The sequence below is a fragment of the Geotrypetes seraphini genome, chromosome 18 (assembly GCF_902459505.1).
Source record: "Geotrypetes seraphini chromosome 18, aGeoSer1.1, whole genome shotgun sequence".
Taxonomy (NCBI): Eukaryota; Metazoa; Chordata; class Amphibia; order Gymnophiona; family Dermophiidae; genus Geotrypetes; species Geotrypetes seraphini.
In genome coordinates, this window is record NC_047101.1 from 12,798,291 (window position 1) to 12,824,358 (window position 26,068).

General features: G+C 44.6%; 1 protein-coding gene and 1 long non-coding RNA gene across 5 annotated transcripts in view; one reads left to right on the forward strand and one right to left on the reverse strand.

Moving 5' to 3' along the window:
- Window positions 1-26,068, forward strand: part of SPOCK1 (SPARC (osteonectin), cwcv and kazal like domains proteoglycan 1) — a 462,854-nt gene that overhangs the window by 336,521 nt on the left and 100,265 nt on the right. For all 4 annotated transcript variants that reach the window (XM_033927310.1, XM_033927308.1, XM_033927309.1 and 1 more), the window contains exon 6: window positions 2,669-2,783. In XM_033927310.1, coding sequence (XP_033783201.1) covers window positions 2,669-2,783 — 115 coding nt within the window. The remainder of the gene's footprint in view (window positions 1-2,668; window positions 2,784-26,068) is intronic.
- Window positions 1,769-26,068, reverse strand: part of LOC117351671 — a 235,442-nt gene continuing 211,142 nt past the window's right edge. The window contains exon 4 of the long non-coding RNA XR_004537497.1: window positions 1,769-3,048. This is a non-coding gene — a long non-coding RNA (uncharacterized LOC117351671). The remainder of the gene's footprint in view (window positions 3,049-26,068) is intronic.

Here is a 26,068-nt window from a genome sequence, read left to right on the forward strand (position 1 = left end):
GCCAGTGTGGAAATGTGAGTGATGTATGTCACTTTCTTATTTGTACCCAGGAACATCTTAATATGCTGTTTCCAGAAGTTGCTATTTCTAATTTCTATTTTATAAATGTTTTCCAACATCTGTTTTGGTATGATGCATGTGCAATTTTCCAGAAGGAGATTTTTCCTTATTTATTAAATTACATTTCAAAACAATTTGCAGCATATTAATTAGCATATACTGATTAATATGGGAATAAGTTACTGACGTTGAGAGATGAATTGCAGCAGATTTTGTCTTCTAGAGGCACTACATAAAGAATTCTCTTTGGGCTGTGAGCAAAAGGCTTTTTTTTCTTTCCAAAACCGAACAGAGATTTTGATATATTTCCCCTTGAGAGAGTGTGCTGGCTTGAAACTTCACATGTCAGGGTAATATCATGCTTCTACTTTTTAGATCAAATTCTGAAGCCATGGTTTTGAAATATTAATTAGTCCATTTTAGATAGAACATAGAAATCAAAGACCATAGATCCAGGTCTGGACTTCTACAATTGTGGTTGATGTTCCCCCTAAGCTTTGCAGAAGTCCTCCTTTTATATTCCTGCCAGTAGGGGGTGCTATTTCAGTATTACATTTTCATCCAGAGGACCTGCTTTGACCTGTTAAAGACCAAACTATATGTTGAGGCCTTTTTCTAAATTCTTGTTGTAGAGCTGCCGTGCACGGGGATCTGAGGCCACTCCTCTTACAAAGTAAAGTGAGAAGGTTTTGAAATCTATTAAGGATAAGTTTAGATGGAAGAATACTTATCACTGGTCGTTATTTGAAAATACTACAAGTTATTACAGAGAGGTATTTTGTTTGGAATAGATTGATCTCTCTGAGTCCTACATATATATATATATATATATATATATATATATCTGGATTCACTATCTGTCAAATCCCCAGGAGTCTAGTGGGATTGAGACAGGAGTGCGTCCCAGTTGCTCCTGCCCTTGCCTGCACTGGATCCAAAATGGTACTGGTGATCTCTAAAGGTCAAGGTGTCATATATTACCCTTATACCATGAGACTACTACTAGGGTTCACTAGCACCATTTTGAATCCAGATGCTAATAGGTTCAGAAGCAACTAGGGATCCCTCCTGTCCTGACCCCACTAGACCCTGCCGGATTTGTCAGGTAGGTCCAAGAGAGCCTGCAGATGGTGGGGAAATTAGGGAAGATGAGGGAAAGTCAGAAAGAAATCTATCATAGGGGGCTACTTAGGGAGGGCTGAGCTGGGGGCCATTTGTAGGGGGTATCATAGCAAAAGGGGCTTTCATGTGATGAATCTTCTCTGATACTCCTTGAGTGTTCCAGTAGCTTTCTTCTGGTGAGCCTTAAGCTCCTAAAAAAGGGGTGTGCTAAATCCAAACTCCTTGTTTCTTACAGTACTCCTTGGCTGTTCCAGTACTTTTTTTTTCTGGCATCCTTTAGTTGTTCCAATACTCTTCTTCTGTAGTTCATTGGTTGTTCCAGTAGATCTCGTCTGGAATTCTTGCACCTTTAAGGCACTGGCATTAAATACCCAGGTCTTCAATGGCCACCAGAAGTCATCCAGATTCCGCCCAGTAATCAGACTGGTGACCAACCATTTTGTTGTCCTAATTTTATCTGAGCACTTGCCCCATTAAAGGACTGAAAATCGCCACCAACCATGTAAACACTGACTCTGCCTCAACTCCAGGCCTACACCACCTCAGCAAAAACTGGACAAAGAGTTACACATTTTATTCAGAAGGTCTTGCTCTTACACACATTTCAGAAAGTTATTAAAATCATTCTTATCCACAAAATTTTAGAGAACTAAAATGATTAATGATTATTCTGTAGTTCACTGGAAATGTCCAATTTTTTTTAAATTTTGTGAACCGCATTGATCTGTGTGGTTTTGTGGTCTATAATTGTGATGTAATATACAGTGGTCTGTGTTAATATTCATTTAGCATTGCAATCGGATTAAATGTTGAACATCAGTAGCAAAGCCAATCAGCAGGATTTAACCATGTAGAATCAGGCTTAAATCAGGCTGAATTATCAACCCCGATACAGAAATTCACCAATCGGGAACCAACCTGAATCTGGGGAAGGGACCTGGACCTAGCAATTACCCTATTGAAAATGGCATTGATCCAATTACAATGAACTCATTTTCAGTGGGATCAAACCTATACATTGGAAAGATTTTCACTTCCTTCCTTAATACAACAATATTTTTGCTTCAAAGCATCTGCAGAAGCAATGTCTATGATGCCAAATCACTTCGCTGATCAGCCCCGTTCTGATACGCACTTCAAGGCATTCCCAATCCTATAAGCAGTTCGGTTCTCTAGCACGTCCTCGTGGACCTTGGTGAATTTCTTCAGACCCCTGAGGAAGATTTGTCAATCGAAACACGGACCATGTCAGGTCCCTCTTCCATCATTACAAAGGTGCACCATTTCATAACGACGTTGTGTTGGAAATAAAGGTTTGGCATCACATACATTGCTTCTGCAGTAGTTCTTGGTTTTCTGTTGCTCTACATTTTCTGCAGCTCTGTTGGATTCTTTTTGTTGTGCTTCAAAGCGTCTGCCACGTCTCTATTAAGGTTGCTGCCAAGCTATTGCTGTAATTCTTACATTTGTTGTGTCTTGACTACAGTGCAAACTGGACTTCCATACCTGCACTTCAGGAAAAACCATTACAATGCGATGTGAAGGTCCCTGCCCTTGTCTTCCAGGACAAGAAAGCACAAAGCACAAGGCCGAGAAGACGGGTATGTTTATTCAACAGTTCTTGTAATACTGTGCTGATTTGCTGTCCTTATGCTCGGAGGCTCAGACGCATTTGCTTGATCGGCTTCAACTGTGATATTAGTTTCATCTGAACAATGTAATTTTGTCCAATCTTGTAATAAGTCTGTGGATAAAGGATTCACCCAATGGCAAATAGTAGCTGTACTCTTCATGACAAATATTGTTTTCAGTTTGATGTGCCACATGCTGCCTTCTATGCTGGTATGGTTTAGAATTACTTTCCACCTATTCCGAGAAGAAATAAAACACTCTTAAATTATTGTCCTAGGGAGGGTTAATAATTTAGTATTAACAGTTCGAAAGGAAAACCTTTTCTATGTTTACATGGATAATTAATTTTAGCAATTTGGGGGTTCACCTGTCAAAAGTGTGCCCGATTTTGGTACCCTGACAATCCCGCAGTGACATTTGTGTGCAGGACATATGTGCACTGCCGCTTCTGTCACTTTTAAGCCTTTCCGTTTAGCAATATGAGGGGTGGGGGAAACCTCCCACTACATTTACAAGTCCTGCTCCCATTGGGGGGAGTGGGGGGGAAACCCCCCCTACACTGAAAACTCTCGAACAACGAAAACAGAAAAGAGAATGGGATTTTTTCCAGTGTATTTAGGGGGTTCCCCCCAAACCCCCCCCCCCAATGGGAGTGCAAGGACTTGTAAATGTTCGGGGGGGATTCCCTCCATAGCGTTAATGCAAAGGCTTAAAAGCGGCGGCAAGCATATGTCCGGCATGCAAATGTTGCTGCGGGATTGCCGGCGTGCTTTTGACGGTGTACCAATTTTGGGCTAATATGTTGATCCCTTTAGATACTTTTCTAAACGGATCACCTAGGTTGGGAGAATAAGCAGATGCCTATTTTATCAAAACATACAGGAGCCTAAAGCCTGTGTTAAAGTATTGTTCAATTTAAGAAACAGATCAAAACTCCGTTGTGTGTTATTGCATTTTTGGGACCTATTAGTTGGCATTTGAAGCAAAGAATCTGCTTAACCATGTTTGCTATTGTATTCTTGTGATTTATCAGTTGACATTTGCAGAGAATAAATTGTTTAGTTATGTAGATGTTATGATATGGTTTGTTTTTATCTTTTGTATGTTTTAATTGATATAAACCATTTAGGATTTTTTTAAATTAAGACATGAATTACCACTTTCTAAAAATCTTTCAGCTATAGAGAAGTCAAGTGAGATTACAAAGGCGCGCTAAGCGTTTTGGCACAGATTTAGCGTGCACTAAATCAATGTGTGCGCTAACCGCTAACGCATCCATAGGATAGCATGCACGGAATTAGCATTGAGCGCATGCTAATAAGCTTAACACCCCTTTGTAAAAGAGGGGGGAAAGTGTTTCTACAGAAATCGTCTCGCGGAGCCCATTTCTTATGTATTATATATTTATTGAATTTTTTCAATATAATCAAGCATTAACTTGTACAGAAAGGAAATTCAGCAAGAAATTAATATATATATAAAAGATATCAAATATAAGCATAAATTTCAACTCAAGTCCTCAAAAATGATCCAAGATGTCGGAGCCCATTTCTTATTGAAGCTAGCAATACTGTTATGTTTGGAAGCAATGATTTCTTCAGATTTTCTAATTATACACAAATGATTCCACCATTCGTGAAAATTGAGATTAGAACTGTCTTTCCAATTGCAGGCAATGTGATGGATAGCCAGAGCTATCATAGTGTCAAATATTTCAAAGAACTTTGATGGGATTGAGATATCTGGATTTGAGGAGCGCAAAATAATGGCCTTATAAGAGATAGGCAAGCCAATGTCTAAATGAGTTATAGAAAGAATTCTAGGCCATAAATTTTTATGTGTCTCCTTTGGGGAGATGACAAGGTATATAAATCCAAAGATTTAGATTAGATTATGTGACACCCAGTTATAAAATTTCCCTTTAAGGGGTAGATTCAATAAATGGTACCAGAATTTTGGCACCCCAATGGTGAGGGCTGAGTGCAAGTTCGATACCAGCAGTTCTGCCATTATAGAATACTAGGGTAAGTTTGCAGTTTTACGCCCAGCCTTAGGAGTGAGCCCTTAAGCCATGTCAAAGGTTGGTGCAAGTGTTCTTACCGAACTGTTGAAAGTAAGGCACATAACCCCTAGTATTCTGGAACCTGTGTGTGTAACTCATAGACACACCTCTGACTTGCCGATCCCCTTCCATAGGTATTAAAATAGAATGGTATTAATATTGAAAGGCATTAATATAGAACCTAATTTTTTTCAGAGAAGGGAAAATGGTAAAACTAGAGGACATAAATTGAGGTTGTGGGGAAGAAAACGTAGGAGCAATGTTAGGAAATTATTTTTCATGGAGAGGGTGGAGGATGCTTGGAATGCCCTCCCTAGGGAGATGGTGGAAAGGAAAACAGTAACCGTGGGATAAACACAGAGGATCTTTAATTAGAAAATGGTTTAAATTAAAGAACTAAGGCTGGTTCTGGGCAGACTTGCATGATATGTGTCCCATAGATGGTGATTCGGTGTAGGATGGGCTGGGGAGGGCATCAATGGGATACTCCAGCAACTTGGAACATGAGGACGTTACTGGCCAGACTTTACAGCAGGTAGCCTGCAAATAACGGGACGATTGGAAAGGCTGGCGTGAGCTTGGACGGCAACTCTAGCAGTTGGAACCTAGGACAGTTCCAGTTGGACTTTATGGTCTAAGGCCCAGATAGATCAAAGAAAAAAGACAAGTTAATTTAGCCATGAAGTTATAATGTGTATAAGTAATGGGCAGACTGAATAAATCGTTCAGGTCTTTATCTGCCATCATTTAATAATAATAACTTTATTTTTGTGTACCGCAGTACCAGAATAGTTCAAAGCGGTTTACATGGCAAGAGACTGTACATAGACAGCGAAGTTACAAATAAGTCAATCAAAATAGCTTAGCAAGTCGGGAGCAGGCAAGAAGGACATAGCGAAGTTACAAACAAGTCAATCAGCGTAGCTTAGGAAGTTGGGTGCAGGTAGGTAGGAGGTACAAGGCGTAGTTAAAGGTAGAGTTACAAGGTGGGGCGGGAGTCAGAGATATTTGTCAAAGAGATAAGTTTTGATTGATTTCCTGAAAGTTTGGTAGGAGGGAGAATTAGAGATGAGAGTGGATAGACATTTGTTCCATTTGCCTGCCTGGAACGCCAGGGATGTGTCAAGGAATCTCTTGTAGATGCAGCACTTTAGGGACGGGAAGGCAAACAAGTGGACGTTACGTGTGCGGGTGGGGCCAGGACGGACAAAGTGATCTGACAGGTAGATTGGGGACGAGCCTGTTAGGGTTTTGAAGCAGAGGCAAGCAAATTTGAAGATAATCCTTGCCTCCATTGGCAACCAGTGCAGTATTTACTATGTTACTGTGTTATATGCCCTAGAATTTGCATTTGACCGAAACTGCATGCACATCTTCTAGAACGGTGACTAAGGTCAGTTGTGTGAGCAACTAGCATTTTGTGCTAATTAACACCAATTTAAGACAATAACTGGCTGCTAACTCCCATTCACATTTAATTATTAAATTATAATGCATGCAAAACTTATTCTTTAAATTGGGAACCCAACTTTGCACACTAAACAAAGTTGGCTGCCCCAGTTTATAGAATTAGGGGGGCAGGGAAGAATTCAGCAAGAGGTTTAGAAGCAGGTCTGTCGCAGAAAACTAGAAAGGCCTTTCTTGTACCATACACAACATTGATTCAAGATAGGGTTTCCAGATTTTTTTCGTAAAAAAAAAAAAAGAGGATGTGTGGCCCCGCCCTATTCTACCCACAGCATTGCCCCATTCCACCCATAGCCCCACCCCGTTCTTCCCCCAACCCCGGCTCCACATCGGGAGGGCTTCTGTGCATGCACGGATGTCGCACACATTAACACATGTGTGTGACAGCATCAGGTCGCATGCGCAGATGCCCTCCAGGCAGGGCCCCGAGCTCAATGGTTTCCAAAACCTGGAAAAATGCCGGGTTTTGAAAACCCAGCCGGAAGCTTGGACAGTCCAATAAAAAGGAGGCATATCCGAGTAAATCCGGACATTTGATAACCAGTGTTCCCTCTAAGCTGCGCTGGCGTGCGCTGGCGCACAAAATATTGCATCGCAGCGCACAAGTTTACGTCACAGCGCACGGCGTACGGAGATGGCAGGGCGGCGAGAGGAGAATCGGGCGAGTTGGCGCTGGCGCCCGATATTTGTAGCGCACAGCGAAAAAAATTTTGCCCACAACACCCGCCCGCTTAGAGGGAGCACTGTTGATAACCCTGATTCGTGATGTTCAAGTCTTTGTTGCCAAAGAGTTAAACTGTGAGCTTAATTTGCGCTAGCTGTTCTTCCTCACTCATATACAGTGTTATAGGAGTTATTTTCTGCCTGCAATCTGCTTGCAGAACGTAGGACCACACCGATAAATCCTCGGTGACATTTTAAAGTTATAAATTCAAGTAAGCAGCCAAAACAACTACTGTGGTTATCTTCACAGAACAATTGTTGATGAAATCTATTTATTCATGAGTTTTCAGGCTCTTCCTTAGCTACTTTCACACCTCTTTAGCGCCACCGTATAACATATTAACTTTAGTAAATGAAATGACTGTGTGATTTTAACTTGTCCTTCATCGTCTTAGTGAATGATTTAAGAACGCATAACCTTTTCAGCTTCAATTGAGGTATATCGGTGTTCGCAGCATGGACGAGGAGCCCGGTGGTTGTAGCTAGAGAATGACACGGTGACAAAATTCATCACCGTTCCTGTCCCCACGGATAACCACGGGGAACTATCTCCATGTCATTCTTTAAGGAGAGAGGGAAGAATCAGAGTATGAATGGGCACATCCACTGACCTTCAAGCCTTGAGATAGACACTAAAGAATGACAGTCTCTGGTATCCAGAGCTGATACTATGATGTCATAATGTTTTATTCCACCAATAAGAGCCAACCTCATCAGTGATGTCACAATGGCTTCATTATCCTATACTTGACTCACATAAGAATCAGAGTATGAATGGGCCAAGCCACTGACCCTTAATTCTTGCATTGAAAAATGCTGGTGTAGAAGGACTGAGGCTGAAATAGACACTATAGAATGACATGGGATGGTTTCCTGTGGTTATTCGGATAATGGTGATGAATTTTGTCACCGTGTCATTCTGCGTTGGGCTAAAAATGGGGAACCAGAGTTAAAATCTTATTTCTGCCACTTCGGGGAGTATTAGCTCTTTGGTCCCCATTGTAATATCAATGAGTTTAAAACCCCACAAGCAGGGGCCCTGTGTGCTCTTGCTTGCAGAGAAAAACCAGTAGAGGAGACAGAAGACGCCACCTTATCTTGTGACTCTCTGGTTTCCTTATTCTCCCGTTCACTGTCTTTGATCTTTCCAAGCCATTCTTCGCTCATTCCCTTCCCACCTCTCAATTGTATCTGGAAGTTTCTACAGAGTCATTTTTCTCTACTTAAGTTCCCATCTCTTAAACGCCCTGCCACTGTTCCCTCTAAGCTAAGCAGGAGTCCTCCAACTACCATGCTGCCAGTGGGAGGCACATCTTCAATACTGTGTTTTCAATTGCTAAGGAAAGACAGGTTCCCTGGAGTCCTACAGAGCTTGCCTGTCCATCACTAATGAATATGTGATAGTGAAACAGAACCACCTACTGGCAAGACTGTAGGTGGAGGATTCCCTCTCAGCTTAGAGCAGGGGTCCTAAAGTCCCTCCTTGAGGGCCGCAATCCAGTCGGGTTTTCAGGATTTCCCCAATGAATATGCATGAGATCTATGTGCATGCATATTCATTGGGGAAATCCTGAAAACCTGACTGGATTGCGGCCCTCAAGGAGGGACTTTGAAATCCCTGGCTTAGAGGGAATAGTGCAGTGTCTGCCACTCCACATTCATTTGCAACCCTCATTTTCCTATGTTTAAGAAAGCTTTTGCACTTGAGGGTATGTATGGTATTATAAGTTGATCAAGGTAAGGGGTTGAATGAAACATCCTTGTTTTAAATACAAGAAGAATTTTGAATATAATTCTGTATGTGATGGGAAGCTAGTGTGATGATTTAAGTTTGATGGAAGGTATTTTGGATTATCTGCAAGTGATGTAACTCTTTACTGTGATTTCCTGATAGACAGAATTACAGTAATCTAATTGACTAATAATGAGTGAATGTACCAGTGTATTGAGTGCCAAAGAATAAAGGAGGAGTTCCAGTGAGCGGATTTTCCTAAGTTTGAAAAAACTGCATTTAATAACTGAAAAGATTTCAGGTTTGTAGCTTAAAGTGCTATCAAATGTGACACTGAGTATTCGAAGTGTGGTGATAATTGGTATTGGTGTGCCTAAAACAGAGGTGTCAAAGTCCCTCCTCGAGGGCCGCAATCCAGTCGGGTTTTCAGGATTTCCCCAATAAATATGCATGAGATCTATTTGCATGCACTGCTTTCATGGTATGCTAATAGATCTCATGCATATTCATTGGGGAAATCCTGAAAACCCGACTGGATTGCGGCCCTCGAGGAGGGACTTTGACACCCCTGGCCTGAAAGAATTAGTGGGGTGGCAAGACCTGGCAATGGTGTACGAGAGAATATTAATCCTCTTGATTTGGTGGGGGTTGAGAAATAGGTGATTGTTGTTTAATCAAGTGCAAAGTTTAGAGTTGTGATCCATGATCTGTAATGAGTTAATGGCTACCATAGCACATTAAAGGAATAGCCTAATGGATAGAGCAGGCTGAGAACCAGGGAAATCCAGTTCAAATCTCGTGATCTTGGGCAAGTTGCTTAACTCTTCATAGCCTCAGGTGCAGATTTGGATTGAGAGTCCTTCAGGGACAGAAAAATACCTACTGTACCTGAATGTATACCACTTCAAAAGTTCTCAGACTTGCTGGTAGCATATACGAAAATAAAATAAATAAATAAATAGACTAGAGCTTCAGCCAACCTTCAAGAGAGAGGATATTTTGGTTTCATATTGTTGCATACATCAAGAAAAGACGTCATAGCTACATATCAGTTCTTTAATACCGACTACATTTCAAGGTCTTAAAGTTGATAGAAATCATAAATGATATTGAGCTTTGATTTAAATTATTTCAGATATAATCCAGTGCTATGGCAACCATTATTTAAGTTGGAAAAGTGTAGCTATGTGTGTTAGGTAATCTCTGAACTGCTTGCGTGTAGATCTTGCTCCGTCAAAACACCCATCATATACAAGTGAACAATTGATGGGCTTAAAATTCAAAGTGATTTACATAAGAACATAAGAAGTTGCCTCCGCTGAGGCAGACCAGAGGTCCATCTCGCCCAGCGGTCCGCTCCCGCGGTGGCCCATCAGGCCCATTGCCTGAGCAATGGTCCCAGACTATCCCTATAACCTACCGCTACTCCTATCTGTACCCCTCAATTCCTTTATCCTCTAGGAACCTATCCAAACCTTCTTTGAAGCCTTGTAACGTGCTCCGGCCTATCACAGCCTCCGGAAGCGCGTTCTATGTATCCACCGCCCTCTGGGTGAAAAAGAACTTTCTGGCATTTGTTCTAAACCTGTCTTTTTAATTTCTCCGAGTGCCCCCTTGTACTTGTGGTTCCCCATAATCTGAAAAATCTGTCCCTGTCTACCTTTTCTATACCCTTCAGGATCTTGAAGGTTTCTATCATGTCTCCTCTAAGTCTCCGCTTTTCCAGGGAGAACAGCCCCAGCTTTTTCAGTCTGTCAGTATATGAGAGATTTTCCATACCCCTTATCAGGAGTTTAGTTGCTCTTCTCTGGACTCCCTCAAGTATCGCCATGTCCTTCTTGAGTTACGGCGACCAGTACTGGACACAGTACTCCAGATGCGGTCGCACCATTGCACGATACAGTGGCAGGATGACCTCCTTTGTCCTGGTCGTGATACCCTTCTTAATGATACCCAACATTTTGTTTGCTTTTCTTGAGGCTGTGGTGCACTGTGCCGACGTCTTCAAAGATGTGTCTACCATCACTCCCAGGTCTCTTTCAAGGTTACTTACCCCTAGCAGTGATCCCCCGATTTTGTAGCTGAACATCGGGTTCTTTTTCCCTACATGCATGACCTTGCATTTCCCTACGTTAAAGTTCATTTGCCATTTCTTGGCCCATTCTTCTAGCGTCATTAGGTCCCTTTGCAGATCTTCGCAGTCTTTAACCAGCAAAAATGTCTCCAGGCCAGTTGAATTACTTGTTCAGGGCTAACCACTAATTTTCAGCAATATTTAAGTGGTTGGTGCCACTGAAAATTACTGGTTAACGTCGAACTAAAAACTGATTATTTTGAGGGGTTCCAGGAGTGGGTTTGGCACTTGGCCAGTTAAGTGAGGATATTAAGTACTTAACCAGCCAGGTTAATGACATAAACAGGTCCACATAAAAGTCAGTCCCATTCAAGTGGTCTAGTGGTTAGAGCAGCTGCCTCAGCGCCCTGAGGTTGTGAGCTTGATTCCCACTGCAGCACCTTGTGACTCTGGGTAAGTCACTTAACCCTTCATTGTCCCGAGTGCAAAATAAGTACCTGTCTACAATATGTAAACTGCTTTGATTGTGTAGCCCCACAGAAAAAGTGGTATATCAGGTCCCATACCCTTTATGTGGTAACCCATAGCTGGTTAACCCTTTAATTGGCAGATGGTGAAAATGGCTGCATTACATATCTTGATGTTGAACAAGAGCAACAGTGCCAAGTAACAGGCATTTGGAGATGCAGATTAGAGAACGACACAAATTTTTTCCCGTCTCCACGGGAACTCATTTTCCTGTCGCGGCGAGTTCTTTTCCTATCCTTGACCCATTCCTGCAAGCTGCGTCCTCAACTGCACAAGCCTCAAACACTTTCAAATCATAAGTAGCAACATTCTAGAGCTCAGATTATGATGTCATGATGCCTCATTCCACCAATGCCTAAGCTCCGTCCTCATCTGCACAAGCCTCAAACCCTTTAAAATCATAAGTAGTAACATTATGGAGCTCAGATTGTGATGTCATAATGCCTCATTCCTCCATCTGCAGTAACCATTATCTCTTCCTTTCTCTAAGAGATCCCACCTGCCTATCCCAGGCTTTCTTGAAATCAAACACAGTCTCTGTCTCCACTACTTCTTCCGGGAGACTGTTCCACGCATTTACCACCCTTTCTGTATAAAAGTATTTCCTTGGATAACTCCGGAGCCTCTCACCTCTTAACTTCATCCTATGCCCTCTCATTCCAGAGCTTCCTTTCAAATGAAAGGAAGTCAATTGTGCGCATTTATGCCACGTAGGTATTTAAACGTCTCTATCATATCTCCCCTCTCCCGCCTTTCCTGCAAAGTATACAGATTGAGATCTTTAAATCTGTCCCCATACGCCTTATCACGAAGACCACACACCATTTTAGTAACCTTCCTCTGGACTGACTCCATCATTTTTATATCTTTTTGAAGGTGCAGCTTCCAGAATTGTACACGATATTCTAAATGAGATCTCTCCAAAGTCTTATACAGGGGCATCAATACCTCCTTTTTCCTACTGGCCATACTGCTCCTTATGCACCCTAGCATCCTTCTAGCTTTCGCAGTCACCTTTTAAACCTGTCTGGCCACCTTAAGATCATCACATACAATCACTCCCAAGTCTCGTTCTTCTGTCGTGCACATAAGTTCTTCCCCCCCCCCCAAAAAAAAAAAACCCACAAAAAACTGTACTGTTCCTTGGGGTTTTTGCAGCTCAAATGCATTTCTTTTATGACTACCGTATTTTCGCGGATATAACGCGCACCATTGTAAAACGCGCACAGGGGTATAGCGCGCAGAAATCACGATGATATGTACAAAAACTTTTCTATACCGCGCTCAGGCATATAACGCGCATGCTGCCCGACTCTCCTCTGGCCACCCCGACTCTCCTTTCGCTCTCCCCGACTCTCCTCTGGCCACCCCGACTCTCCTTTCGCCCTCCCCGACTCTCATCTGGTTGCCCCGACTCACCCTGACTTTCGGTGCACTGCCCCGACTCTCCTCTGGTTGCCCCGACTCACCGTTCACCCGCCCTGACTTTCGGTGCACTGCCCCGCCTCTCCGTGCCTGTCCCCCTTGAAGTCCTGTCCCCCCTTGAAGGTCTGCCTGTCCCCCTTGAAGATCTGCCTGTCCCCCCTTGAAGTCCTGTCCCCATCCTGAAAGCCTGATGCCCCCCCTCGACGTCCGATTCTTCTCCCCCCTCGGCAGGACCACTCGCACCCCCACCCCGAAGGACCGCCGACTCCCCGACAATATTGGGCCAGGAGGGAGCCCAAATCCTCCTGGCCACGGCGACCCCCTAACCCCACCCCGCACTACATTACGGGCAGGAGGGATCCCAGGCCCTCCTGCCCCCGACGCAAACCCCCCCCCCCCAACGACCGCCCCCCCCAAGAACCTCCGCCCGTCCCCCAGCCGACCCGCGACCCCCCTGGCCGACCCCCACGACCCCCCCACCCGCCTTCCCCGTACTTTGTGTAGTTGGGCCAGAAGGGAGCCCAAACCCTCCTGGCCACGGCGACCCCCTAACCCCACCCCGCACTACATTACGGGCAGGAGGGATCCCAGGCCCTCCTGCCCTCGACGCAAACCCCCCTCCCTCCAACGACCGCCCCCCCCCCCAAGAACCTCCGACCGACCCGCGACCCCCCTGGCCGACCCCCCCACCCCCCTTCCCCGTACCTTTGGAAGTTGGCCGGACAGACGGGAGCCAAACCCGCCTGTCCGGCAGGCAGCCAACGAAGGAATGAGGCCGGATTGGCCCATCCGTCCTAAAGCTCCGCCTACTGGTGGGGCCTAAGGCGCGTGGGCCAATCAGAATAGGCCCTGGAGCCTTAGGTCCCACCTGGGGGCGCGGCCTGAGACACATGGTCGGGTTTGGCCCATGTGCCTCAGGCCGCGCCCCCAGGTGGGACCTAAGGCTCCAGGGCCTATTCTGATTGGCCCACGCGCCTTAGGCCCCACCAGTAGGCGGAGCTTTAGGACGGATGGGCCAATCCGGCCTCATTCCTTCGTTGGCTGCCTGCCGGACAGGCGGGTTTGGCTCCCGTCTGTCCGGCCAACTTCCAAAGGTACGGGGAAGGGGGGTGGGGGGGTCGGCCAGGGGGGTCGCGGGTCGGTCGGAGGTTCTTGGGGGGGGGGCGGTCGTTGGAGGGAGGGGGGTTTGCGTCGAGGGCAGGAGGGCCTGGGATCCCTCCTGCCCGTAATGTAGTGCGGGGTGGGGTTAGGGGGTCGCCGTGGCCAGGAGGGTTTGGGCTCCCTTCTGGCCCAACTACACAAAGTACGGGGAAGGTGGGTGGGGGTGTCGTGGGGGTCGGCCAGGGGGGTCGCGGGTCGGCTGGGGGACGGGCGGAGGTTCTTGGGGGGGGGGCGGTCGTTGGGGGGGGGGGGTTTGCGTCGAGGGCAGGAGGGCCTGGGATCCCTCCTGCCCGTAATGTAGTGCGGGGTGGGGTTAGGGGGTCGCCGTGGCCAGGAGGGTTTGGGCTCCCTCCTGGCCCGATATTGTTGGGGAGTCGGCGGTCCTTCGGGGTGAGGGTGCGAGTGGTCCTGCCGGGGGGGGGGGGGGATGTATCGGACGTCGGGGGGTCGGCCGGGCAAGAGGGCTTGGGCTCCCTCTTGCTCCGATCGTGGATGCGGGTGCGGGTGGGAGCGCGTGCGAGCGGTCGTTCGGGGTGGGGGTGCGAGCGGTCCTGCTGGGGGGGTGAATCGGGCGTCGGGCGGGGTGGGAACTATGTTTTAAAACTTTTGTATACCGCGCTCAGGCATATAACGCGCGAGGGGTATGCGCGGTACGTAAAATCACGTATAACGCGCGCGTTATATCCGCGAAAATACGGTAGTCATGAAATGAACATGAAAATTTACAACCCCAATCATAACAAGGGCTAAATTTTATTTACAGGTTTTGATATGGGTATCCTAAGGGCTATGATTAAAATATAAGCATTTTACAAATTTCCAATTAGTAAATGCATATTCGGTGCTATGCCTATTTTTTTGCATTGAAAAAAATCTAGTCTAAGAAAGCGTTATTGCCGACAGTCTTTTTCCCTGCTTTATTCCCCTGCTGTGTTTTCCAGGAAATTTATCTGATTGTATTCCCAACATGCCAGTTGCCATCTCCTTCCTGCAGGTTTGTGGATTTATCAGAGCGTGAACACATTCAGTAATTCGAGCCAGGTTCATCCCCACATGCACATTACCAGAGAATGAAGTCATCCTGACCTTCCTTAAATGCCCCAGGCCTATTTTTAAAGAAATGTTATTGTCTTGATGAAGCAAGTGTAAGGGCAGAGGGGGGGGGGGGGGGGAATTGTTTATTCAGATCTATTATTCCTTCAGCCTCTTAAGGGATCTAAAAACAACAGCTTGGATTACAGGAAATGTATCTTGGTGTGGCCAATAAATATGTGTGTCAGCTGTTTTAGAGAATAAATTTAAATGAGCTTTGAATCAGGTTAGAATAATGTTCGTTACACTGTTCTTTTTATTCTCCACCACAAAAATCTTTGAAAAATAGGTTTTGAGTTTTTCTTCACCCAAAGGGTCGTGGACAAATGGAATGCGCTCCCGGAGGAAGTGATCCGGCAGAGTACAGTACAGGGATTCAAACAGGGATTGGACAGATTCCTGAGGGAAAAGGGGATCGTGGGGTACTGAGGGAGGTGCTGGGGTGTTGCATAAGTATAGACAGCTCACCAGGTCGTGCAGGTGCAAGGTCGGAGGGTTAGGACTTTGATGGGAAGATAGGACTTCGATGAGAAACCTAGGGGGCAAGGGGGCCCCTTCTGGTGATTAAGGCAGGTCATGACCTGTTGGGCCGCCGCGGGGGCGGACTGCTGGGCGGGATGGACCTCTGGTCTGACCCGGCAGAGGCACTGCTTATGTTCTTATGTTCTCTACATTTTCAGCAAATTAGGTTAAGCTTGTGATCTAAACTTGGGAAAGTGCATATGATTCTGAATGCCGTGGAGCCGATATTATGAATAGAGGGGCTAATATTCAAATGCATTAATCAAAATAACAGCAGCCTTCTCCGGAGCAGTCCCCACACTCTGAAATGTACTCCCTGAAAAGCTTCACTTAACACAAGACTAGATCTTCACCCAGGTCTTGCTAGTCACACACAAAAGGCCTGATTCTCGAAAACACGCATCCTACCGCCGTCTGGCAGCCAATCGGGATGCACATTTTTTTTTAAAAAAAAGCTCTTCGAGGCTGGACCATCCACATTGTAGGCCTCCGGATCGCATCAATGTAGCTGCACAGCGTGTCTACGCAGACAAGTAGCGACGCTTAAACACGCCCAAAGTGGGGGCGTGGCTTCACCCAGAAGTGGCCTTGGGCGGGCTTAAGCATCACCACGCATCTACGTAGATGCGAGACATACGCCTTAAATGTAGGTCTGCGAAATGCTGGCCTGCGTTTCGGGTACCTGACCAGGACTGTACATGCGATTATTTACGACTTCGCCAATCTGAATGACTTCATGGTGGGTTGCAACAACATTACGCATAACAATTTAAGAAAGTCGTCAAAATATAGCATTTTCAACATATACCAAACAAACATCACCAACAATAAAAGACTGAATCAAAACTCATTCAAAATTCTTTGTACACAACACTCGTTCCCCTCTTTGGTGAAATTATAAAAACTGAGGGTGTTGATAGTCCATAGGATTATCCAGGTAGGGAAGGCTGACCTGACTCTTCCTGGTTACTCATTTGGATATCACACCGAATATCAACCATACCCAAATAACTTTTATGCATCGCCAAAGACCTGGATATTCAGTGCTGGTACCTGGGTAACAGCTGGCAGTGAGCATCTGGGTCTAACTGAGCTCATTTTGAGCAGCGTTTTTTTAAAAAAAAGCACTGACTGCCGTGGGTTATCAACCAGTAAGATTCAAGATATAGATGCAAATGGAGATTTTTGGAAAGAGCTGGCTTTATGAAAATGCTCTGCAGTATGTCTCTACCAATGAACACATTTCAGATGAGAGTACCAACAGAAACTGAGGGGAGGTGAAGGGTGGTATTCACAATGGTCTTAAGCCTTCCAAAATTGTTAATTAAGGCCCCTTTTATCAAGCTGCACTAGAGGTTTGTAGTGCGAGAAAATGCTTCGATGCTAAAACCCTCTAGCACAGTTTGATAAAAGGATTTTAATAAAGAGAAGCTTGCAAATATGTCAAAGAGCATCAAGCCCAGTATCCTGCTTCCAACAATGGCCAATTCAGGTCACAAGTACCTGGCAGAAACCTAAAAAGTAGCAACATTCCAGAACTGATACTGTGATGTCATAATGCCTCATTCCACCAATGCCTAAGAAACAACCTCATCAGTGATGTCACATTGGCTGCATTGTCCTATACTTGGCTCATCTTTACTACATTTTGATTTCTAGAGTGGTGCAATGTAGAGAACAAGCCTCGAACACTATTCCTAGCAGGAATAGGGCAGGGACAGGAAAAGTACCCGCCGGGACAGGAAAATGAGTTCCCACAGGGATGGGGAAAAATTTGTCCCCGTGTCATTCTCTAGTAGGCACCTACCACATGTCAAAGGTAGGTGCTGTTGGTATAATTATGCCTAGTGTTGCCTAAATTGACTAATCATGATGCGCTATCCTTGTTGGGGTTCCAGGGTTCTGCCCTCCCCTGGTTTTCTTCCTCTCTCCCATCACACCTTCAGTGTATGCAATGGTGGTTCCTCCTCCACAGCCTTCCCGCTATCGATTGGTGTACCTCAAGGCTCTGTCCTGGGACAGCTCCTTTTCTCAGTCTACACTTGGAGCGCTGATCTCCTCCCACGGCTTCACGTATCACCTCTATGCTGATGACTCCCAAATATCTCTACTGAACCCAGACCAGAGTCTCAGCTTGCCTCTCCAACAGTTTGGAAAATAATTCACGAAAAGTTGGGCATGTTCAAGGTTAGTGCAAGATGAGTTCCAAAAAGCTGATGCCATGTCAGAAGGCCACAAAGCCCTAGTGCTGTCAGGAGAACTTGGAGATGCTCCATGAAGACCAAGTGAAGTTTTTTCATCGTTTAGTGTCTGGAGATGAGACTTGAGTCTATCATAGAGATCCTGAATCCAAAATAAAGGCAATGCAGTGGAAACACAAGTCATCCCCACCCCTAAAAAGTTCAAGACAGAAAAAATCTGCAGGCAAAGTCATGGCAACTGTCTTCTGGGATGATGAAGGACTTTTGCTCTTGGAGTTCATGCCACACAAGACAACCATAACTGGGGAGAGTTATGCCAACACAATGATCACTTTGTGAGAGTCAGTCAAGAAGAAAAGATGAGAAAAACTGCTTCTTCATGACAGTGCACCGGTGCGCATATCACGATAATCACAAGCTGCCATCTGAGAATGTGGATTTCAGCAGCTGAACCATCCACCCTAAAATCCTGACCTGGCTCCCTTGGATTATTTCCTGTTCCAAGTTTTGAAGAAATCTCTCCATGGACAATGGTTTTCAAGTGATGAAGTCGTCAAGGAAGCTGTGACCTCGTGGCTTGAAGGTCAAACAGAAGAATTCTTTTCACAGGGGTTAAAGTCATTGCAGGAAAAGTGGATGAAGTGTATGGAGCTATCAGGGGAATATATTGAAAAATAAAACCCCCAAATTTTTTAACTCTTCTTTCCTACTGAGGTAGATATATTATTGAACGCCCCTCATAGGTTGTGGAATCTTTTGCCATAGGATGTGGTCAAAGGGACTAATATAGCAAAATGCTAATGGTGTTTTATGTACTGCTATATCTCCAATGGGATTCAAAGCAGTTTACAAAAACCAAGAGTATTGTAGAAGAAATTTGGAGAAGTTCCTAGAGGAAAAGTGCATAACCAAAATTATTAACCAGGTTGACTTGGGAGAGTCATTGATCTTCTATGGTAATATATTATGCAAACTAGATCTATTTTTTGGGATCTAGCACTGGATGCTGGACTCTTCGGACCTGTTTCTGACTCACCATGGATCTTCTGCCTTCTGCTGAAACTCCCGTTTACAAATCCCACTTTCACCCTTTATTTTATTTATATTTTTTTCCATCTCTTTTATTATGAAAGAGCAATTTTTCAGACAACTCCCAATGCTGCAAACATTTGAAATTCAGTGAATCTTTGCTGCTTTCCTTTCCCAATCTAATCACATCAACGGGAACTCCATTTCTTCATGTGACTAAATGAACACAGCAGTTCATAACTTAAGCCACATTTTAAAAGGACAATTTTCCCTTAGGCCATTTTTCCTACCTAAATACCTATTCACTCAAGTGGATGCCTTTGAAAATTACCCTGGCAGTGAGACTGTCTTCTCTTTTTATTGACTTAACAATTTTCTCCTCTGTGTGGGCCTTTGCTTATCTAACTGTTCTACATCCTTTTTCTCTTTCCTGATAATTCTCCTTGTCCTCTTCTGCTTGCATTTTTTTTTTTTTTTTTACTGCTAGTCTCTTCACCATTTCCACTAGCTTGTTAAAGAAAAATATTGGTCTAATTATCATTTGACTGTGTTATCCCGCTTTGCACATAGATTTATTGCTTTCTCGAGATGTCATTTTATGGCTAACCAAAGTTGGAGTGGAGTTTCTCAACCCCAAAACCTAAGCAAAATAGAATTACAGATTTATTAGTCGCTGAGCATACACCTCCCAATTTACTATAGGCTTGATAGGTTTGAAAATTAGAGAAAGGTCAGTGGTACGTTGTAGCAAGATGGGCTGATTCTTACCAGTATAATATTGCATGGTTGGATGGCAGAATGCTTGTAGAATCAAAATTAGTATTGTAAATATTACATCTTTTGGTGGTCCCTGGAGCTTTCTCATGTCCACTCTGTGGCCTTTTATATGGGAAAGGTGAATGCAGTGGCATACCGGGGGGGGGGGGCGCCCCCCCCCCCCGGGTGCAAACATGATGGGGGTGTTCCTGGCCTTGGTGTCATGGTGCGGGAACTTCCAGGTGGGGGGGAACAGCAGGCAGGGTCTTGGCTCTGCTGCGATCCCAGAGCAGGCAAGAGGTTTAATCGCGACGCTGGTTCCCCCAGCGGCAGCAATCAGCTGATTGCTGGTCGCTGGGGAATGCTAGAGGATTGATGGCGCATGAGCAGGAGCCGGGACTAGGCCAGATGCGTGGGAGCACGTCAAAGACTTTCAGAGGGCCGGGAAGAACAGAAGAGGGTCCAGGGAAGGAGTTAGAAGGCAAGTGGAAAGGTGAGCGGACCCCAGCTAGGTGGGGTCTGGAAGAGTTGTCGGGTCATGGCTGAGATCTGATAGGGTGGGTTACATCATGTTTTTCATACAGATGGCGTGGCGGGGTGGGGGGTGTCAAAAAATGATGGACCCCGGGTGTCGCATATGCTCGATACGCCACTGGGTAGATGACTACTGACATATAGGATGCACAATTTAGAAACTACAAAATCTATTGCCTTCATTTAAGAAATCATAAATAATATTTAAACATCTGACGACTGCATCAGGAATACATTAACATAAATTAATAATATGGCATGGCAAGACAAGAGGATGAATCCTAGAAGGAACAAAGAAAATACATCCTATATCAGAGAACAAATGACTCAAAAGACACCTAGCTAGAACAATCGACCTATGAACCAAGTACCGAACGCTGTCCACTTGTAGAAGACTCAGCCAAGAAGTCTGTTTACATTTCCTTCCACTAAATTATGTTGTTACAAAAGATTTCTGGAGAGAACTCTCTCTTTTCAAGCTTCCACATTGAATGATTGGTTCAGTAAAATTATGCTAGGATCCTCTTCTTATCTTGATTTTAGAAAACTATTGAAGACCCAACGGTTTGAAAAATTTTGTATCCTAACTGGTTGTTTCATTTAAAAATTTTATGCTTCCGTCTTGCAATGTATCTTCATTTAAATTCTTTTACTGTTTGATCGGTTCTTATTTGTTGTAATCCGCTTAGAACCATTCTTTTAAATTGCAGTTTTCTTTTAAATCATATTTTCTACTGTAGGACCAATTCTTATTTATTGCATTTTGTTTTGAATTTTTTTTTTCTTCCTTTTACATTGTACTCTCCACTGTATGACTTGTGTTTATTTGTTGTAAACCGCCTAGAACAATTTTTGGTTTAGCGGTATATAAAAATAAAATTATTATTATTATATTAACACTAGTATTTAAACCCATTACATTAACGAGTGCTAGATTTCTCCCCGACCCAACGGCTCCCTTCTCCCCACCCGCCATCCCACCTTTCAAAATGTTATTTAAAGTCGGCGACAGCAACAGCAGCCAAGTCCCTCTGGTCGGGAGCGTTCACTCTACCCCTCTTGACGCGACTTCCTTTTTCATGCCTGACAATTTGAAGGTAGGAAGAGAGGGCACAGCCGGAAACGGAAAAACGGCACTACTGGTTGAAGTTTATTTTTTAAGTTTAAAGATGCCGCGGCGGCTCCTCTCTCAATCCCTGCCTGCGTCAGAAGCCTTCTCCGACGCAAGTGCGGCTCATGAGAGGAGCTGCCACGGTGGCTTTAAACTTTAAAATAAACTTCGGACGGTAGTGCCGTTTTTCGCTGATGGAGGTCTGGGAGAGCAGGGAGGCCAGCGAATTTGTCTGCCCAGCGCTTTCCAATTTTTCTGGCGGCCACTGTCAAAGGTAAGCGCGCATACGCACTCCTGCCGGCCACAGACCTACTGATCACAGATCACGGAAGCACGCAGGTAAGAGTGCGCATGCGCGGCTAGGGTTTATTATATAGGATAAAAATGACAACAAAAGAAACAAAAAAATGGTAACTTAAACAATAGCCACAATAATTTAATAATCTAACTACAATGTTAAAAATCAAAGACTCACATACACACAAACAGTCCACCTCTTTTACTAAGGCACACTGGCAGATTTAGTGCGCACTAAACGCCAGTGCGTCCATTAGAATATAATGGGCGCATTAGCGTTTAGCACGCATTAAAACGGCTGGCGTGCCTTAGTAAAAGGGCCCCAGTAGGCATAACTTGTGCTTGAACATCTATTCAGCTCTCTGTAAACATTGCCTGTAAAAATAACATTCAGTATATAAAACAGTTTGTCCTAAAAACCACCTATTAATAGGAGGCAAGATAATCTGAGTAGCCCATAGTGTAAATCAAGTTAAGAATGTACTTTACAAACCACAGTTTGCTTCAATAATGAAAACAGCCTAGAAAAATCACTTTAAAAAGCAGGAATTAAGAGAAGCTACAGGCAAAGCTGCCTAATGTCAGGAAAAGGACCCTAGAATCAAAAATGCTTTCAAATAAACAAGCAAAAAACATTTTCAGAAACCAGGCCTCGGGCTAAACTTAATGGAAATATGCATAAAAATTACATTTGCCCCCTCTCAGTACCAAAGGGCTGTCAAGTAATTTCATAATTTGACAGCTGTTTAAGTGCCTGATTTCCTGCTAGCAAGATAATTGACCAGTCACCCGATGTGCAACACTGCTCAACTAAAATCAATTCAAAGTTCATAAACATTTTAGAAACACAGCTAATTTTTAATACAGGGAAGTTACTTATTATGCAACAGGTAGGAAGGAAATTTATGACTATAGAATGTGTTAATTCATTAGGCCTTATTTTTTATGGAATTTGAATCGGCAAGAAGAGAGGGCGTGGTAGAAAGTAACAGCAAAAAAGACTCCAAGGGCCTCGGGGATAGGAATAGCAGAATTTTATTATAAGACCCGACAAGGGCCGTGTTTCAACATAAACGCTTGTGTCAGGGGTCTGTACATGTGGTACAAACATATTAACAACACAAAATAAAACCATCACATTTTATATACAGTGTATATGTATATATGTGTATGTACATATATAGTTTGTATATTTTTGTGTTTAAACGTTCAATCATTCCAAAAATGTGATCAAAGTGGGGAAAATAAACTTCATGTGGATAGAATTTAACATAGTTCAGAAGCGCCATCTCCGGATCAGACCTTTGGTCCATCAAGTCCGGCAATCCGCACACGCGGAGGCCCTGCCAGGCGTACACCTGGCGTAATTTTTAGTCACCCATATCCTTCTATGCCTCTCGTAAGGAGATGTGCATCTAGTTTGCTTTTGGATCCTAGGACGGTCGATTCCACAATAACCTCCTCTGGGAGAAAATTCAAGGTGTCAACCACTCTCTGCGTGAAGCAGAACTTCCTGATATTTGTCCTGAACTTGTCCCCCCTTAGCTTCATTCCGTGTCCTCTTGTCCATGTCAAATTGGACAATGTAAATAATTTTTTCTGCTCTATTTTGTCGATTCCTTTCAGTATTTTGAAGGTCTCGATCATATCCACTCGCAATCTCCTTTTCTCAAGGGAGAACAATCCCAGTCTCTTAAGTCGATCCTCGTATTCCAGTTTCTCCATACCATTTACTAGTTTCGTTGCTCGTCTCTGCACCCTCTCCAGCAGTTTTGATATGATTCAGACGTTCAAATACTTGAAGGGTATTAACGTAGAACAAAATCTTTTCCAGAGAAAGGAAAATGGTAAAACCAGAGGACATAATTTGAGGTTGAGGGGTGGTAGATTCAGGGGCAATGTTAGGAAATTCTACTTTACGGAGAGGGTGGTGGATGCCTGGGATGCGCTCCCGAGAGAGGTGGTGGAGAGTAAAACTGTGACTGAGTTCAAAGAAGCGTGGGATGAACACAGAAGATTTAGAATCAGAAAATAATATTAAAGATTGAACTAGGCCAGTTACTGGGCAGACTTGCACGGTCTGTGTCTGTGTATGGCCGTTTGGAGGAGGATGGGCAGGGGAGGGCTTCAATGGCTGGGAGGGTGTAGATGGGCTGGAGTAAGTCTTAACAGAGATTTCGGCAGTTGGAACCCAAGCACAGTACCGGGAAAAGCTTTGGATTCTTGCCCAGAAATAGCTAAGAAGAAAAAAAAAAAAAAAAATTTAAATTGAATCAGGTTGGGCAGACTGGATGGACCATCCGGGTCTTTATCTGCCGTCATCTACTATGTTTTTAGGTTGGGAGACCAATGTTGGACGCAGTATTCCAAGTGAACATAGAACATAGAACATAGAAAGATGACGGCAGAAAAGGGCTACAGCCCATCAAGTCTGCCCACTCTACTGACCCACCCCATTAAGTCTGGGTGCTAATGACTTAGTTCTTTAGCTTGACCCTCGTAGTGATCCTACGTGGATGTCCCATTTATTCTTAAAGTCGAGCACGCTGGTGGCCTTGATCACCTGCATCGGAAGTTTGTTCCAGTGATCCACCACCCTTTCTGTGAAGAAGTACTTCCTGGTGTCACCATTAAAGTTCCCTCCTCTGAGTTTGAGTTCGTGCCCTCTTGTGACCGATGGTCCTTTGAGAAGGAAGATGTCGTTTTCCACCTCGACACGTCCTGTGACATATTTAAATGTCTCAATCATGTCCCCCCTTTCCCTGCGCTCCTCTAGACTATAGAGCTGCAATTTGCCCAGTCTTTCTTCGTATGAGAGACCCTTGAGTCCGGAGACCATTCTAGTGGCCATCCGCTGGACCGACTCGGCTCGAAGCACATCTTTACGGTAATGTGGCCTCCAGAATTGCACACAGTACTCCAGATGAGGTCTCACCATGGCTCTGTAAAGTGGCATTATGACTTCAGGCTTGCGGCTGACGAAGCTTCTCTTGATACATCCCATCATTTGCCTTGCCTTGGATGAGGCCTTCTCCACTTGTTTGGCCGCCTTCATGTCTGCACTGATGATTACTCCCAAATCCCGTTCTTCTGAAGTCCTAGCTAGTGCTACTCCATTCAAGGTGTATGTTCTGCATGGATTTCTGCTGCCGAGATGCATGACTTTACACTTCTTAGCGTTGAAGCCCAGCTGCCATGTTGAGGACCAGTTTTCCAACATGATCAGATCCTGCGTCATACTACCCTTGAGACTGCTTTCACTTACTATATTACACAGTTTGGCGTCGTCGGCGAACAGTGCTACCTTACCCTGAAGCCCCCAGGTTAAGTCCCTTATGAATATGTTGAAAAGAGATGGTCCCAGGACTGATCCTTGCGGCACTCCGCTAGTCACTTCCGATGTCTCAGAGAGGGTGCCGTTGACCACCACCCTCTGAAGTCTTCCACTCAGCCAATCATTGACCCATGCAGTTAGTTTCCCACCTAACCCCATCGATTTCATCTTGTTTAATAGTCTACGGTGCGGGACACTGTCAAAAGCTTTACTGAAATCCAAGTATACCACGTCCAGAGACTCTCCCGAGTCTAGCTTTCCTGTCACCCAGTCAAAGAAGCTGATAAGATTGGATTGGCATGACCTGCCCCTAGTGAATCCATGTTGACAGGGATCCCTCAGATTTTCCTCATCCAATATCATGTCCAATTTACCTTTAAGTAAAGTTTCCATAAGTTTACACACAATTGATGTGAGACTCACCGGTCTGTAATTTGCCGCCTCTGCTCTGCAACCCTTTTTGTGCAGAGGGACAACGTTGGCTGTTTTCCAGTCCAGGGGGACTCTCCCCGTACTTAGAGAGAGATTGAAGAGCATGGCTAACGGTTCTGCCAGAACATCGCATAGCTCTCTGAGCACTCTTGGGTGCAAACCGTCCGGTCCCATGGCTTTGTTCACCTTGAGTTTTGACAGTTCTCTGTAAACATCAGCTGGTGTGAACTCAAAATTCTGAAATGGGTCTTCCATGCTTTGCTTTGCTTCCAGACGTGGCCCGTGCCCTGGTGCCTCGCATGTAAAGACTGAACAGAAGTAATCATTTAGTAGTTTGGCCTTATCGGAATCTGTTTCCACATAGTTCCCTTCTGGCGTTCTAAGACGTGCTATCCCATTTGCGTTCTTTTTCCTGTCGCTAATGTATCTGAAGAAAGATTTGTCTCCTTTCTTAATGTGGGGTCCAACATTGGCTTCCCCTCCTCCCCCCCCCCCCCGATCCAGTCACTCTCTCCCTCTCTGTTCTACCATTGTTCTAGCTTGGTTGCTGGCGGCAGCAGCATGAACAGCAAACAAATTTTGGCTGGCCCCCTACATCTTCTCTCTGCCACCTTCCTTCTCCTTTGATGAAATTTCCTGCAGGTGGAACACGGTAGATGGAAGATACAGGGGTAGGCTGAAAGCTGCCTGTCGTTTATGTTGCTCCTACAGCTGCCAGCAGCCAAAGTGCACACGACTGCAGTGGAAAAGGAACGGACGGAAAGCTTAATCTTT